Here is an 18,118-nt window from a genome sequence, read left to right as displayed (position 1 = left end):
AGTCCTCCTCCCCCCGAGGAGGAAGGAGCGGCAGAGACAAGGGGTGAGGAGCCGACCCCAGCCCCCGTCCCCTGCTCCCCAGGGAGAGAGAACCGGGAGTGGGGCTGAGGCGGGAAGGAGGGAGGGCGGGGGGGAAGCTCTTCTCAGGTTGAGGTTTACTTCCCAATATCCTTGTTTTGATTGGATTGGTATAAATTAAATCGATTTTGTTTCTTCCCCAAGCTGAGCCCGTCTTTTGCCCATGACCATAAGTGGGGAGTGACAAGTGTCCTTGTCTCGACCCATGAGAGTTTCTTTCTATTTTCTCCTCCTCATTCCACTGGGGCCAGGGGGGAGGAGTGAGCGAGCGGCTGTGTGGTGCTTTGTTGCCGGCTGGGCTGAAACCACGACAGCCAGCTGCAGGCTATAGCTGGTGTAGTATCTACTCAATATGTATATAGCTAGCTTTTATATTGTTGATTTGTCGTCCCTCGCCAGCGCCTTCAAGAACCCAGACATACATCACCAAAGAGGTAATATCCTTGAAAATTAAATACTGGTATCCGAAGAAAGGACATTTTGTGATCCCCATTGTCAGTTCACCAAAATCCCAGAAGCTTGGCTGCTGTTGACCTGAGGAAGCGGGCCACTGGCCTTCAGTGAAATAGCTTTGATGTGGGACAGTGGTGTGACCAGACACCAGGTTCTCCTCTCTGAGAGTTAACACTGAAGAAACCAACTCTGAAACTATAAAGAAGAAAGCCAAATGCGAAACTTTGTGTTGAAAAAAGTGCAGGTGCTCCTCAAAGAGAGTCTGCATACTTATCTCAGAGCCCAGGAGTCTCACACAAGAAGACCTTGTTTATATGAATTTTGTGGTTAAGCCTCATAAATTGCCAGGTGCCACCTGGATTTGAGAGTTCTGTATTGTGTTTAGTTGAAGTAACCTGTGGTTAGCACCAGGGTGGTATTGGGAGCTCGGAGGGACAGGGATAAGTGAGATAAACAGCACTGCAGTGTCTTTAAAAAGCAGAGTGAACACAGAAAGAGCAAGAGCACGCAGGAGAGAGAGCAAGCAAGCTTGACATTTGGAGCAAACTGGGCAGACATAGCAGCAGCTCTACAAACTGACAGTGAGCTAAAGGTAGGCTGGCAGTACTAATGACAGCATCCCAGATGCTTGTAGGACATCCAAGTGTTGGTTCCTTTTCCTGGTTTAATGTGCAGATCAGTGATTTTATTTTATACGTGCTTCCTCACTTCAGAGGTTGTTCTGTTCATTTTGGTAGACTATCTATAAAGGAAGGTCTCCCCGGATGTATTAAAAAAGGGGAAAAAAAATTTAAAAGTTTTGCGATCTTGCTCATCTTCAGAAATGTATGAAATATTGTGATCTGGGAAGAAAAGGGATTTCTTTTCCCTTTTCAAGATAAAAAGAGGCGATACTGAACACAGTTGTCAGAGTCGATTAAATAACCACAGCTGGGGGGTCACGCCTGGGGTTCATTCCATATGAATCTGAGTGGGGTAGACAGGGAGAGGAAAGATCGTTCAGTGTGACCCCCGACTAGAATAACAGAGCAGAGGCATATTTAGCATGAGTAGCAGGAAATATTCTGAGCACTGGGAATATTTCTAGCTCTCCCAAGAGAGCTGCTGAAATCTCCACTGCCTGGGAGCTAGGCAATTCAAAACATTTGATGTGTTGGCAACAATTATCTACTGTAGAAGGTGAAGGTCAGGTGACCTGAGAGGGCTTCTTTGTCGTTCATTTCTTCCAGGGCATATTCAATGAAAGAGAAAAAAAGAAAAGAACGCTTGAACTTTTCTTTAGCAGGGGTAAACCCTGTCTGATTCATTGGAGTTGGTGATTAATAGCAGGAGTTAGGTCATGGGTTTGGAGATGAGTACGGCACTATGGTGGCACTTAGTCAAAGGGTTAGAAGAGTAGAGAAAGCATTAAATATTTTGCTCTAAAGGTACTTGGTGCTGGCTGTTTCTTTACAAACATAGATACCGCCCCGAGGAAGCATTGCTCATGGTTTAAGAGATTCCGAAGGTGCTGCTGGAGATGGTGAAATTACACAAAATTGCATAGGGTGTTATGTACAAGCAAAGGATCTGAACACAGGACTATTCAGGGGCAAATGGGTTATTGCTCAGTGGATAGATTTTACCAAGTCTGCCACAGGATGCAGCCAAGAAAGCAAGACAGTGGTAATGCTCTGAATACATCTGGGCACAGCTGCACATCACAGATCTGTGAACAGCAGAATGCAAGCAAGCGTGTTGCCAGGCTGGATCAGTGATGGACAGCAGGGAAACGCAGTGCAGAGAGAGATATTTAGTAGTATAGGCAGCTGGACGGAGCAATGTAGGCAGATGGGGACAGTGGTATGGGCAGCTTGTTCTCAGTGGGATGAAACGAAGAGAAGCTGGGAAGAAAACAAACCTAAATTTTAGTTGCCAAAGCCTAATGAACAATTTTGAAGTTAAACACAGCTCTTAAGGAAAGCGTCGAGCAGACTGGTATGTCATTCTGGATATGGAACTTAATCAAAGCATGCCGTCCTTTCCCAACAGACTCTGAAAGACTGTACTGAACTCATGCTTTATCAAAAGGTTATAAATGAAATCATCTCAGAAACACTCTGGGCATCATCACTTTAGACCATGACTTGGATGTCTTCTTATGAAGGACACCTTCTGAATAGACACTGAACTGAGATTTCTAGCAAGTTATGTGCATTGCTAAATGGCAATATAATCAGTTAAAGAACCACAGCCATACCCCACATCATTTCTAGTTCTAGTATAGAGCCTTAATGTATAGTTTTCCTCATTTTTGATACTCACACCAACCAGATCAGTAAAAACAAAGTAACTCAGAAAACGTAATTGCATCTTCTCTATACTGTTTGTTTACTTTGCGCACTTCTCATAGCCAGGTAATGAAAAATAGGTTAGTCACTTTTGTTGTTGTTTCTACACAATTTTCTTTTCTAAGTCTGATGCAGTAGCAAAAAGTTTCAGTGTTTGAGGTGAAAGTCTTGTATTTATTTTTAAACAATACCATATTTCCATGGCAACCACTTTGATATTACTTTTGGCTGCATCTCTCTGAAAGCTAAAATTGGGGTCAGATTTGAACAGATATTTTCAGCTTTCCAGTACCAGTAATCCTTACAGAGAGAGTTCTCAGCAGGGTACTTAAACAGATGACTAACTTATGATGTATAAATATTCTCTCTAGAGCAAATCTGCAGCCAGTATAAATTGCCATATCTCCTTTAGATTCCAGGGAACTACAGCACTTTGCATCAGAAGAGGATACACTCCTCCTGCTTTAATGGAGCTACTCACATTAATTAAGCACGTGCTAAAGTACCTTACAAAATTGGGGTCTGAATAAAGTCTACACTGGGATTGAGTAGTATGCCCTGCGCTGCTCATGTAGAATGGCATGTATTAGACACTTCAGATCAGACCAAGGACTAACAAGTGGTGTGAGAGCAGTGGTCTTGCTGTTTTAGATAATATAGCATGAGGCAGACAAAATTGTATCTTTCAGACACCAATCGAGTTTAGTTTCATATAAAAAAGTCACCAAACTGAAAATGTAATTCTGCTGTCTATTGTAGCTTTACTTATGGTAAGCTCAGTCAGATGTAAGAAGAAAGGGGCAGATTTGGATATTCATACTGGATGACTAATGGCTTTATGTAAGGTGCATCAGTGATCTAATAGACACATGGATGCCTCAGGATCAAAGTCAAAACACATTTGGGCACTCATACGAGATACTGAGTGGACAGCCACGTCTGGGTCTCTCAGTTCAGTAGGTGTCTCGGATGAGTAACTCACTTTCAAAGCATTTCTCAGTTAAAGTGATTAGAACTGTTCTGTTAAAACCCATGGCATTATTATTAATTTTGGAAGATAAGCTAACTTACAGCTTCTTTCTCTTTCTCAGGTAGTCTGGTTTCTGCCAGACTGCAGATGTCAGTAACATCACAAATGGACCTTCCTGAAGAAATTCAGCATCCGTATACAAAATTTTCTGAATGGAAATTCAAGCTGTTTAAAGTGAGATCATTTGAAAAAAGACTTTCTGATGACAGCCAGCACATAAACAAAAACCAGGCAGAAGAGGTCACCTCTTCAAGCAAAGAAATCATACTGCATAAAGATGAAGCGGTGCCAAGAGGAGAAAAGATGGACTTAATGGGCAATAGGCAAGCACTTGAGAAAGATGCCAATGACATGCAAACAGAAGACAATAAAGCTCATCAGAACAATCTGAAGCAACTTTGCCGCATCTGTGGAGTTTCATTTAAAACTGATTGTTACAAGAGAACTCATCCAGTGCATGGGCCTGTGGATGATGAAACTCTGTGGCTTCTGAGAAAGAAAGAGAAAAAAGCAACCTCTTGGCCAGATCTTATTGCTAAGGTTTTTAAGATTGATGTGCGAGGGGATGTTGATACGATCCATCCCACTCAATTTTGTCACAACTGTTGGACTATTATCCATAGAAAATTCAGTAATACTCCATGTGAAGTATATTTTCCTAGAAACAGCACGATGGAGTGGCAACCCCACTCCCCAAACTGTGCTGTGTGCCACACTACCAGGCGGGGAGTCAAGAGAAAAAGCCAGCCACCCCGTGTACAACATGGCAAACGTGTGAAGACCGTTGCAGAACGTGCTCGAATAAACAGAGGTGTAAAGAACCAAGCACAGATAAACAACAAAAATTTAATGAAAGAGATTGTCAATTGCAAGAATATACATCTCAGCACCAAGCTGCTTGCAGTTGATTACCCAGTAGATTTCATTAAATCCATCTCTTGCCAGATCTGTGAGCATATTTTGGCCGATCCAGTGGAAACAACATGCAGACACTTGTTTTGCAGAACTTGCATCCTTAAATGTATCAAGGTTATGGGCAGCTATTGCCCCTCCTGCTGGTATCCTTGCTTCCCTACTGATCTGGTAACCCCAGTGAAATCCTTTCTGAACATCCTTGATAGCCTGGGTATAAGATGCCCTGTAAAGGAATGTGATGAAGAGATCTTGCATGGGAAATACAGCCAACACCTCTCCAGCCACAAGGAGATGAAAGAGAAAGAGCCCTACAGCCACGTAAATAAAGGTGGCCGACCGAGGCAGCATCTCCTGTCTTTGACCAGGAGAGCTCAGAAACATCGTCTGAGAGAACTGAAACGTCAAGTGAAGGCTTTTGCTGAGAAAGAAGAGGGTGGCGATATAAAGGCTGTATGCATGACTTTGTTCCTGCTAGCATTAAGAGCAAAAAATGAACACAGACAAGCAGACGAACTGGAGGCTATAATGCAAGGGAGAGGATCTGGACTTCACCCTGCTGTCTGCCTGGCCATCCGAGTCAACACGTTTCTCAGCTGTAGCCAATATCATAAAATGTATAGAACAGTAAAAGCTGTCACTGGAAGGCAGATCTTCCAGCCTTTGCACGCTCTTCGCACTGCTGAGAAAGCCCTCCTACCAGGTTATCATCCATTCGAGTGGAAACCTCCCTTGAAAAATGTCTCCACTAACACAGAAGTGGGAATTATAGACGGACTATCAGGATTGCCACTCTCAATTGATGACTATCCAGTAGACACAATTGCAAAGAGATTTCGATATGATGCAGCCTTGGTTTGTGCCTTAAAGGACATGGAGGAGGAGATCTTGGAAGGCATGAAAGCAAAAAACCTGGATGACTATTTGAACGGTCCCTTCACTGTGGTAGTAAAAGAGTCCTGTGATGGAATGGGAGATGTCAGTGAGAAGCATGGAAATGGACCTGCTGTCCCAGAGAAGGCTGTTCGCTTTTCTTTCACAGTCATGAACATTGCTATAGCACATGGGAATGAAAGCAAGAGGATCTTTGAAGAAGTAAAGCCCAATTCAGAGTTGTGTTGCAAGCCCTTGTGCCTTATGCTGGCTGATGAATCTGATCATGAAACTCTGACGGCAATCCTGAGCCCTCTCATAGCAGAAAGAGAGGCTATGAAAAACAGTGAACTGCTACTTGAAATGGGAGGCATCCTGAGAACATTCAAATTCATCTTTAGGGGTACAGGATATGATGAGAAACTTGTGCGGGAAGTGGAAGGGCTGGAGGCCTCAGGTTCCACTTACATTTGTACCCTGTGTGACGCAACCCGCCTGGAGGCATCCCAGAATTTGGTCTTCCACTCCATAACCAGGAGCCATGCTGAAAATCTGGAGCGGTATGAAATATGGAGGTCCAACCCATATCACGAATCTGTTGATGAGCTCCGTGACAGAGTGAAGGGTGTTTCAGCCAAACCTTTTATTGAGACTGTTCCGTCCATAGATGCGTTGCACTGCGACATTGGCAACGCAACAGAATTCTACAGGATCTTCCAGATGGAGATCGGTGAAGTTTACAAGAATCCTGATGTGTCTAAAGAGGAGAGGAAGAGGTGGCAGTTGATTCTGGACAAACATCTCAGGAAGAAGATGAACTTGAAACCTATGATGAGGATGAGCGGAAATTTTGCTAGAAAGCTCATGTCCAAAGAGACAGTAGAGGCAGTATGTGAGTTAATAAAGTGTGAGGAAAGGCATGAAGCCCTGAAAGAACTAATGGACCTTTATCTGAAGATGAAGCCAGTGTGGCGATCCTCGTGCCCTGCCAAGGAGTGTCCAGAATTGCTGTGCCAGTATAGCTACAATTCACAGCGTTTTGCTGAGCTCCTGTCGACAAAGTTCAAGTACAGATACGAAGGCAAGATTACAAATTATTTCCACAAAACCCTTGCTCATGTTCCTGAAATCATTGAAAGAGATGGTTCCATTGGGGCCTGGGCAAGTGAAGGAAATGAGTCTGGAAACAAACTGTTTAGGAGGTTCCGAAAAATGAATGCCAGGCAGTCCAAATGCTATGAGATGGAGGATGTCTTGAAGCATCACTGGCTGTATACCTCTAAGTACCTCCAGAAGTTCATGAATGCTCATAAAACATTAAAAAGCCAGGGCTTCACCATTGATCCAGAGGATAGTTTAGGTGACTCCTTGCCACTGGAGGTCTTGGAAAGCAATGATTCATTGGAGCTCTAAATGTAAAACACATTTGGTGTTGGATTTGTGACGGGGTCTTCCTGCAAGAAGGCAGCTCCTTTTTCAGGCCTGTAGAGGTACAGGGAAGTCTGAAACAATCATTTTTACACTCGCTGTTAAAGGTGCTGAGTGGAGTTTAATAAACACCACGGCTTTTGGGAGTTTCCAAGAGGCAATGCAGTGGTGCATTTACCAGTTGTTATGTGAGATGAAAGCAGAAACAAATTGCCAAGAAGGGTCTTCGGTTTGTTTTGGTCTTAGAGTGTTGTTTACAGGTGAGAAAGCCAAAGTAAACAAGGTTTTATATAAAGTAGCATTTTGGAATTAATATGATTCTGGAGAGTGATGACAGTTGCTGAAAAAGGGAGTGTGGCTATTTGTTCTGCTTGTATTTTTAAAACTATTTTTTATTTACTTCTTAAGGGGGTTTGATTGTTTTATTGATGATCCTTTGGCTTTTATAAGCAAGGATTTGTCAGTGTGACACTTGGGCAATTGTTTTGGGATGAAGTTCAGTTATTTTTGTATAAAATACTGACTAAAGATGCAAACTTTGATCTCAGAAACTTTAAAAAATATTATTATCTAACATTTATATTATAGTACTGCTTAGGAGCAGGTGGTGGTATCACCATGCTAATTTACTATATGAAGATATAGGAAAGGTAGCTGGAATTTTTTAAAGATATTTTTATCGTAGTCTGTTTACTCTAAAATGCAATCTTGTACTTGTTCTCCTAAATCAGGATTTACAGTGCCTTGTGGTTATCTCACTATACAACATATATTCCAGCTCTGCTGTGTAGCTTGTTGCTTCATGGGCATTTTAGATCTCTGTGGTAACTTCAGTATATAGTATAATTTTTATTAGTAGAGTTTTATTGGGTGAATTGCTGGCCTCACTGAAGTCACCAGTAAATCATCATTAATACCAGCAGGCCCACAGTTTCACCAAGTGACTTTAGTCGCAGCAGACCCATTTCTCAGGCGATGGATATTACCTTGATCAGACACATGCCAGTGTTCTGATCTTCTCTATTAGGATATTTCACTGACTGCTGCTGATGTGCTCCCATTGTATCTGACACCGAGCGTTTTCACACCTGCAATACACCACACTCACAGTCTTATCTTCCTAATCTGTAAGAGGAATGATATTTATTAACCTCAAAGATAGTTGGCATACAAGATTAGTTAAAAAGCAATGAACTGTCTTGAAATTACTGCATACTATATTTTACATTATTACAGCAATGTTTAGTTGGCATTCCTGTGTACTATATTAGATGAATCACTTTGTTGTTGGTATTTGCCTTTCTGAAGTGGTATTTAGTATATTCCTATACTAAAATTATATTAATTTAATTCAATGACATAGTCATGAAATATACTCGAAAATACCTGAGATGCCCTAAAATCATCTAGCCTTTCAGATTTGCACCTGTAGCTAGGGCATTACTGTGTTCAGAGTAGTATTTCTGAAACAAGATTAAATGCAGAAACAATCAAAGCATGGATCTAAAAGAATCCGCTTTTTGTTTTTGTTTTGATGTGGCAGAAGTTGGTTTGTGAGTGTAAGTGAATCAAAAACTTAAAGAATTAATGGTCTGAGGTTTGTTTAGTAGTATCTTGTTCATGTTATTTACTCTATCTTTGAGGGTCTGGTATTTACCATTTATGGACAATGAAAAAATAGAGTTAAGTGTTAGTAATTAGCACAAATATTTGTGTTATTCTGATTATGTCTTTCTTTTGATTTTATTAACTAAAATACTATTTTTTAAAGTATTCTGTAATTTAGGATTTTGTTTTAATATGGTTTCTTTAAACATAGTTTAACATTATGTCAAAATTTACACTTGGAAATAATGCCTTTTACTTAAAACATTTACTTTTCTAAGCAGTCATAAGGACTACAGCATCTTTTTTATGGTGTACCATGTATGGCTGCACCTACTGAGTGTTTCTAGATTAATTTTTTTTTCAATTCTTTGAATAAAACAAGTATTTCCCATAGAGCATAAATACCAGGTTTAGATTAAGGATCATTCTTTAGCAATAAATGCAGACAACAAATAGAGCTCTTTCCCAGGGAGTATAAAAATCAGGAATAAAGAGCATCCTTTAGCAGTAAATGCAGATATAGTCTGCATTTTTAGTTGGCATATATTTCATCATGCAAATAGTTGCACGCTTTTCTTTTTTTCTTTGTATGTATATTTGGGACAACTGTATTACCTTATTACCTGTTTTATCCTTGACTCTGCCTAAATAACCTAGGGCCTAGTTTAACAATCTTGACGCAGCTCATGGTGATTTTCCCTCCATTTAAGCGGTATATACAGTTTTTGTTGCCTTTTGCACAGGAGTGAATTTCACTCCCAGGTAGTCCGGACCCATTCATTGCAATGCCTATGTGCCACTGGAGTGACAGACCAGACTGTGTTCATTTTGCACATGTAATTTCAGTGACTCCGCTAACATTTTCAAATTCCAAATTCACTTTAATAAGCTTCTGATGTAACAGCCAGTGATTTGTCTCACTGCCTTCAAAAGGGTTGAGTAAGTTTTATCCATATATGTATGATTTCTCAAGACGAGGCTTATATCCTGGGGTAACTTGTCAGACTGAACAGAACCTGGACGGGGACAGAGACTACAGTGGCATGTGAAAGTATTCTTCTCTGAAATATTATTATGCCATCAAGACACATTTCACATTCTACCAGCTCTGGGCACAATAGCTGACACAGAGAACTACTACTATTTTTTTTTTTTTTTCTTTTCTTTCGACTTGGATCTAGTTTATTCTTCTTCTTCCCCATTGTTGACAACTTCTGTAAATCAAGAGACTCTCTTTGAGAGTTTTGAACTCATTAAAACAAACAGCACTGAAAGGGTAGGTACCTGCAAGTGAAGCTTTTGTAAACAGGGATAAAATAACAATGCTGCATGTACACAGCCATGCATCGGAAGGCAAACAAATTCTGATTGCAGACAGGTGCATCATTTGGTTATGCAGTCTATTGTTAAGCTTTTTGATTTTGAAGAGGCTTTAGAAAAATGGAGACACTTTTATTCATGGTACTCTTTCAAACCTTCACATTTTCTTTTTTACATTAATACTTCATACAAATCCTTCGGTAATTCATGGTAAATAATTTCCTTCTGAACATGTATTGACTGTAGCTTTTATACAATCACATTATGTATCTTGTTTTGTTTGGTCTTATTCAAGGGCTTCGTATGGTGAATTGGCATGTTATGAAATGATGTGAACTATGTTAGAAGCCCTGATTCTGGTCTCATGTATTTTTTTCCTCACAGGAATAATTCTATTGACTTTAAGCAAATCAGCTTAGACTTTTAGTCAGGTAGTTCAGAAACAAATTCTAGATATTTACAGCACCCTAATTTCTGACTACACTGAGTTCTGTGCTTTGTCTCACTGCACGGCTTCATAATGTTACCTTTTCTTACTGTATTACAGTTTCTTAATTAATGAAACCTGTTTAAAATAAAGGTCTTATCAATATTTAAGTTTCCGGCTTTGTATTTCTTACCAGTTTTTCAATTATGTACATAATTTCATGGTAAGAGTCTCACTTCTCATTCAAATTGTGGATGCTTTTCATATTTAGGCTGTTCTAATACCCAGAGACAGCTGTGATTCCAGCCTTGTTCTGGAAGTCACTAAATTAACACAAATGCATATTACTCTGTGAGTCTCGGCAGTCCTTTCAGCACCTTTCCTCACAGGCAACTGTTTGACAGAAAACTAAACTAATTTAAAAACAGTTTTATTTAGTCTGTAAATGGCTTTTGCTTCATTTACAAATACCATCCCAGTGTTTGTTTAAAACCAGCCTCACACTGTTATGTCCATGCTAATATGTTAAGCCTCTTTACTGGTTTCCGTGCACCCTTTGCATCAAATTTTGGCTCCTCGTCATAGACTGAGCTGCAAAGATTAGTTCCAATCTACCTTTCAGTTCATGAATTGTAGCTTCCCTTTATTCCACTTCAGAAAATCTTTCTTTCTTCCCTGCAATGATATCTCAGGGTCAAATGACTTATGTAAACCAACTGGTTTGGGTGGAATTAATGATGAGCAAATTGAGCTACCTGATTTCCTTGTGCAATCAGGTAATTAGACATCTAATTTCTGGACTTTATATCACCAACTTAGTTCTTTCATCTGACCTTGAATAAAAAATGTTGGATGGAAAAAACAGAACCCATATAAAACAAAAAAACAAGCCTCAGAGAGTTTCCAGGTAAATTAGGGTGATTTAACCCCTTTATTCCTAAACCTGTAATAACTGACTGAATTTTACTTTTCATGTATTCCTATTAGAATCGGGATCAGATGAAGAATAATGAGGCCTGTCACCACTCTTCTTCAGAGTACTGTTTTAGGGGACTGAATATGGCACAATTTTCAAACAGCTGACCGGCTGCAACTCCTAAGTGTGGGAGCTTTTCTACCTTCTGCATCCAGCTTAATATTGTCCATAATACAAAAGGACACATTAGAAGGGATTTAATTAGCACCTTTTCTAGCAGCATCGAGAGAGAGGTCGAGGTGTATTTTGAATACCCAGCTCTTTCTCTGAAGGTGGGTATTCTGATCCAGTGGATGAGGAAATTCACAGTAACTACCACCCGAAGGAGGTCCTGCACACCTGTGGTAGTGGCCAGTGCCCTGTTCTTGAGAACTCAGAAGGTTTATAAGGTTACTGTCTTGCTTTTTTTAAAGAAAAAATGGGCTTCGGTGTCACGATTTTCAAAGGTCAAGTAGAGGCACCAAATTAGAGTTTGATTTTCAGGGGCTGTTGCTGAAGCCCTTCCCAGAAGTTAGTCTTGTTTGAAATGGGATAGGGTAGGAAATCAAATACGGAGGGAGCTATAGCCACCAATCATGAAAAAAAAAGAAGTCAGACAGCCCTTCTGTCTTTAGTACATTGAGTCTAGCAGTAAATAACTTTACAGATTCCTTTTCAATCTGAATTAAATCTTTTCCTTTTGCTTTGGGCTCCCAGTTACATTATTTCCACTCCTTTCAATGGTCTATTGGTGCAATGAGTCACTCTGAACTATGACGCATGTTTTAGTGCTACCACTAAAGTTTGTGCTGTGCCTTTCCTCTAGATTAATCAGGTACTTCAGGGTCCAAGCACCTTTCAATAGCAGTAAAATCCATATATTATTCTTGTAAAAGCTGATAATAACAACGTAGTGTTACTAAAATGTGTCTGGGAACCACGACGCTGCTTGTTGTGGTTACAAAACACACAGGTCAGTTGGATGCAGATACAATAGAGGTTTACTTCTGTACTCAAATCTACTTCATTTTATCTTCTAATTCTAACCTGCCTGAGGAAGAAACGTCTTGTATTGATTAGCTGGTTTTGAAGACAATCAATGCTCTAACAAGTACATGACTCAAAAGTGTCATCAGAATTATCAAGGAATTAAGTACTTTCTGCAGTCTTGAATGCTATGTCAAGTGTCTTCTTTACAGGCTGACTGATGTTCATATATCTCTTTATGTTCGAGTCCTCTGGAATATTATATTACTTGAGTTATGACTTCCTCTTCCCGCGGTGACCACAGTCACTGAGCTGTGATTTAATGCTGCTTGTACTGCCCTTCACTGTGAGGCTGGGACATGGTTTGACCAAGCAATTTCTCCCTCCTACTCAAATAAACCATAGATTTAAAAAAAGCACAGCTCCAACATACAATACACTAATGTTATGGGCCTGATGAGGAATATCGTAAAGTCTGACTGTGAATTGCTTTTTTCATAGCCACAGTCTTAAAGTAAAGAACAACAGCTCAGGGAAGAATTGGCAGGGGCCTCAGTGTGTGCTTGTGCTTGCCACATGCTGAGCGAACCTGCACGCACCTCCCGGGGGCTCAGGGAGTCACTGCAGGTGCAGGAGTCAGTTCTGGAAATCCAGAGATGCTCCCAACATACTGCAGTCACACCGCCAGGCTTTATCTCGGGGCTGAACATCACTTCCGCTACCCCAATGTCGAGCTTTCCCTTTGGAAAATGTTTCCATCATTTTATTTGTCTGCACTAGCGTCGTGGTTTAACCCCAGCCAGCAAACTGAGCACCACGCAGCCGCTCACTCACTTCCCCCCCAATACCCAGTGGGATGGGGGAGAAAATCGGGAAAAGAAGTAAAACTCGTGGGTTGAGATAAGAATGGTTTAACAGAACAGAAAAGAAGAAACTAATAATGATAAAGATAACACTAATAAAAAGACAACAGTAATAAGAAAAGGATTGGAATATACAAATGATGCGCAGTGCAATTGCTCACCACCCGCCGATTGACACCCAGCCAGTCCCCGAATGGTGATCCCCCCACCCCGCTCCCCCCAGTTTATATACTGGGCATGACGTCCCATGGTATGGAATACCCCTTTGGCCACTTTGGGTCAGCTGCCCTGGCTGTGTCCCCTCCCAACTTCTTGTGCCCCTCCAGCTTTCTCACTGGCTGGGGATGAGAAGCTGAAAAATCCTTGACTTTACACTAAACATTACTCAGCAACAACTGAAAACATCAGTGTTATCAACATTACTGAACTCAAAACATAGCGCTGTACCAGCTACTAGGAAGACAATTAACCCTATCCCAGCTGAAACCAGGACAGCTAGCGGACAAATTTGTCACACAGTGTGGGGTCTGAGGAACTGGAGATAATGACAGTAACTGGGAGAGGTAACAGGCAAAAACTCGGACTGGACATTGCCAGGGAGTTCAATAATTGTGGGGAGTTTTTGTTGTTGTAAAATGGCGAAGGGACGGGAGGTGGGGTTTTGCTGTATAAGTATATTGTCCCCTTTGCTGGTGTTGTGATGATGTGTCTTTAATTTTGGTGTGGATTTTTTTTTGGCTGATGTAAATGAAGTCTATGAAGAGTGCATGATGAATGTATATTTGAATGACAATTAGCTGAGTAAGACTTATGACTAACCTACAAAAGGGGATGTTGACTATTGAATGTCACCAGTTTGAAGGGACTTTACATGGGCATGATATTATTTCTTGGAAAAACATATAACACTATATACTCTGAGCTTACGTAAAGTAGCATGACAAAGGAAACAGGAAGCTGGCATTGAAATCTATGAATTTATACCAATATCAGAGTGGTGAGAGGAGAGTCAGGGTGATAATACTTTCCATTTACAAGCTCTATCCCAGCTATAACCTCCCTCAGCACATGAAAGGGTTGGAGACGGAAACTTTGTATGGTTGCCCTTTACTTTGCTCTGCTCTTGACTTGAGTTGTGAAGGTTTTAAGGGACTACTGAGCATACATGTCTGTGTTGAGAGGAATACTGTACTACAGATGCTGCTTTGTAAAGGAGTGGCTGCTCAGGGTCTGCACATAGTGATCAAATGGCTGACAGCTGCTCCCGTTTTTCTTTTTTATTCAGGGGTCCAGCGTGAGAGCTGGACTGTGAATACTGAGCTATTATTGTTGGCTCACAAATGTTGAGCTGATGGTATTGATTTTTTGAAAAGATGTTTGGAGCAGTAATAAAAATAAAAAATAAAGTCAAGAATGATGAGGCTTTACAAATAGCCAATAAAAGAATCCACAAAAAACTTAGTAAACTCTTGGGCTATTCAACCTTGACAATGTCCTTTTCAATCTGAATCCAGTCTTCTCCCCGTGCTTTGAGCAGCCAGCTGCATTTGTTTCCACCCTCACAATGCTCCACTGGCTCAATTGAGTCACTCTGAGCGACAGCTTGCACTTCTAAGCTTTCACACTCTACACAGTCACCCTGGGAGAGCAGAGAAAGAAATGCATAGTGGAGGACTTGGAGTAAATGATAAAAGTCCTGTTCATCAGAAGGAGCTTCTTCTGAAGGCAATGGGAGCTCACAGCATGGAGTGGCTGTGAAGCTAGACCCCTTATCCGACTTCAGATGGACCTCCGAAGCACACATGCCATCCTTTCGTAGACTTTGGGATTTACAGTGTTTGATTTACCCCATGAGTAGGTGAAAAAAATGCACTCATTTTTATTATAAACTTTATTAGCTTACTGGAGTTTAAAAAATACAAATACAAAGCAGTTGTTGAGCACAGTGGTTTAAAAAAGCAGTTTGATTTTTACTATGAGATGATATTCCACAACTGCAGCCAAAACTGACATATAATCATGCAATACCTCTCAAAATAAAAAATTAATTATCCAGAATTAAATGCTCTGTATGTAAGCTTTCCATAATGGAAGTCCCTGAAGAAAACTGTCCCTCAGTGTCTGAATATTTCATTATTTCTGACACAAGGGACTTAAGCCACCACTTTAGTTTAAAACCAGAGTAATTAGTCTAATTTTATTTCATTACACCAACATAAAATGAGAGTAATGCAGCTATAAATTAGGCCAAATATTTCTAGAACTACTCACTAAGATAAAAAATTAAAATGGGTAATATAAAGTTCTTTATGGACAGAAGCTAACAGCACTGAGTACATAGGATAATGTCTTATCCTACCAGCAGTTCCATTAAACTCACGGGATAACCGGGGAGTAAGTTATAGCATAAAATACAGCACACAGTTACCACTATCTGGCTGTGCATTTGCACAGTGCCCTCTATGATGGAGTTCCTATCCGGGCATTACAAAAATACACGTAAGAGACAAAATAAATTCATGAGCTTTGAAAAGTAGCTGAAATATCGCAATAACTGAAATGAATTAAGTAAAAAGATCTCTTCGAGCTCCAATAACCCATTCTGCTTCAACCATTACTAGCTGTCTTTGACCGTGATTTCATTTCCTCCCAGGTGAATACAAATCAGCAGCGTAAATCTATTCAAACAACCTCCGAAGAAAGGACTTTTTCGCTGGCGTTGTTAACTTCATGGCTGTCTTTTTACGCAATGGTTTCATGGGTTGCTTTTTCAGGTGCACCACCTTTTTGGGAGTTTGTAGCCCTTTATTAAGGTCAACGTGCTCGTTGCAGAAGTACTTGACATTTGCTTCTGAGAGACGTAGGAGCATGCTCTCTGAGAGATCCATACATTGTGCGTGGACCCAGTGGCCAGCCCCACTGGAGCACAGGATCATTGCAGGCTTGTTGAGCTCTGTTGAATAGAAAGGGACCCAGGTGTTAATGTCAATATTGCAACTGGCAGAGCAGGTGATCCAGTAGCCTGTTTCTGATTCATCTTCTTCATCATCTTCATTGTAAGTGTCAGTATCATCAACATCAAAACTATTGGCTTCAGCACTAAAACAAAACTCTTCCGAATCTTCAAATGGAGTGGAGTCTCCAGGGTCTTCGGTTGAGGTCTGACTGGAAATTTGTGCCGTCAGTTCTTCCTCCTGGTCCTCTTCTGCTCCTTTGCATCTCAAAATGTAGAAGTAGTTTGCATCTGAGATTAACTGTTTGTTGGCTCCTGGAATGCCCAGCAATACAGACCCTTTACCCATATCACAGCCAAACCACATCCTGCAGTGTTTGATATCTGGTGTCCAGTCCGGGCTCGCCCTTTCGACAATCTCTATCTTACTATCTTCCAGAACTATGGTGTTACACACCAACCGTTTCTGGTTGTCAGACTGGTAGCCCCCGACAAGGACAAATTCGGAATCACCCGTTTGAGTCACTATAGCACTTGACACAGATATCCCCCCTGGCAAAATGGTGCAGGTCACGGCTGGGCTGCCCAGTGGGAGATCAACTTTTAGCTTGTACAAGCTGGGGGACCTCGTGTTATTTTGAAGCGAATGGCCACCCAAAATGTAGATTGTATCGTTTCTGGCCACTGAAACGTGGAAAGCGAGTCCGTCTTGGAGCTCTGGAAGTACGTATGATGTACAGCATCCAAACTCAAAATCAACGAGAAACACAGATGGCAAACAGTCAACTACACTGTTCCATTTTTCAGTGGTTCTTTGTGCAAGAGGAGTATATGCTCTCCCTCCAAATATAACGCTCATGCTTTTTCCCCGGCTATGAACTACATTAATTGTATGCCCATATCTAGCTTCAGGGACATCTCCACCCAGGTCTTTCTCAACGCATTGCAACATGGTTTTCTTGCTATTTTTGCTGACCAGACTCATAACATAAATCTTATCAGAAAGGTCATTGTTAGGTGTTTTCCCACCATGGATGATATACTGGTACTCGTCAGACTCCGCATTGCCTCTGAGCGTGCAAAGAGCAGGGTAGCGGAGGGGGGGGAGGTAACAGGAGTCTTTAGAGAAGAAGGCAGGTTTCATTTTGAGCTCGTTCTGCTTTATATCGAGGAGGAAAACACCAGTGGGACAGGATCTCTTTGGCCATCCTTTCTGCCCCAAAAAGAAAACATGCCCGTCAAAATTCAGGAGAGAGAAGCCTGGCTGAAGCAAGGACGAATTACTGACGGCCGATGCCACCTGCAGCGACATTCTGTTTGGTGACTGGGCCATACCGCGGTCAATATCTGAGGGAAAAAACCCACAAAAACACAAAAGGAACACATGAAACGTGCTTTAGACCCTGCGAGAGTCGTTCAACAGCAGTGGAAGAAATCGTATTAAAGCTGCGCTTCGCGCTTGGAGAGCCAAGCAGAGACCCTTCCCCGCACCTCGGGACACGGATCAAGCGAGCGCTGCGCACCACTTGGGCGGGATTCGGCACGGCCCGCGGCCTGTCGAGCCCCTCACACCCCGACCTTCGGGCGTGCGGCAACGCTCCCATGGAAACGGCGGCCCCGCGGCCTGCTGGGGCCGGTAGTTCTCGCTTGGAGCCTGGGCCCGGCGCGGCCCGGCCGCCGCTCGCCGAAGTCCCCGGCCGTGAGGGAGCGGGACCGGAGGGGTTTAGCGGGCAGGCGGCGGGTGAGTGGGGCCGCGGGGCCGGCGGCGGGCCCCTCTCCTGCCGGTGGGATTCGGCCGCGGGACGCCCGGGAGCGGAGGGCTGAGAGAAATCGGGCCGTTTCCCGCCCGTTTCTCGCCTCGGCGGCGCCCGGCCGCCCCCAGCGGGGGGCCGGGCCTCCGC

At 42.0% G+C, this 18,118-nt stretch overlaps 3 protein-coding genes across 3 annotated transcripts in view; 2 read left to right on the top strand and 1 right to left on the bottom strand.

Moving 5' to 3' along the window:
• Positions 1 to 3,978: 3,978 nt before the first annotated feature.
• RAG1 (recombination activating gene 1) lies at positions 3,979 to 7,089 on the top strand. The gene has a single exon (XM_010586008.1). The coding sequence runs from the start codon at positions 3,979 to 3,981 to the stop codon at positions 7,087 to 7,089; it is 3,111 nt and encodes a 1,036-aa protein (XP_010584310.1).
• An 8,853-nt stretch (positions 7,090 to 15,942) lies between these two features.
• Positions 15,943 to 18,118, bottom strand: part of RAG2 (recombination activating gene 2) — a 6,064-nt gene continuing 3,888 nt past the window's right edge. The window contains exon 2 of the mRNA XM_010586006.1: positions 15,943 to 17,564. Coding sequence (XP_010584308.1) covers positions 15,943 to 17,550 — 1,608 coding nt within the window. The 5' untranslated portion in view covers positions 17,551 to 17,564. The remainder of the gene's footprint in view (positions 17,565 to 18,118) is intronic.
• LOC104843211 (chromosome unknown open reading frame, human C11orf74) overlaps positions 17,882 to 18,118 on the top strand; it is a 45,169-nt gene continuing 44,932 nt past the window's right edge. Inside the window, exon 1 of the mRNA XM_010586007.1 lies at positions 17,882 to 17,958. The gene's annotated coding sequence lies outside the window, so the exon portion shown is untranslated. The remainder of the gene's footprint in view (positions 17,959 to 18,118) is intronic.

The sequence above is a fragment of the Haliaeetus leucocephalus genome, unplaced genomic scaffold (assembly GCF_000737465.1).
Source record: "Haliaeetus leucocephalus isolate CR32 unplaced genomic scaffold, Haliaeetus_leucocephalus-4.0 Scaffold138, whole genome shotgun sequence".
Classification (NCBI taxonomy): Eukaryota; Metazoa; Chordata; class Aves; order Accipitriformes; family Accipitridae; genus Haliaeetus; species Haliaeetus leucocephalus.
The sequence above is the reverse complement of the archived record's forward strand: the minus strand, read 5'-3'. Positions and strand labels throughout refer to the sequence as shown.

Bases quoted from the DNA above. Each gene is read 5' to 3' on its own strand.
- RAG1 (XM_010586008.1), top strand. From the start codon at position 3,979: ATGTCAGTAACATCACAAATGGACCTTCCTGAAGAAATTCAGCATCCG.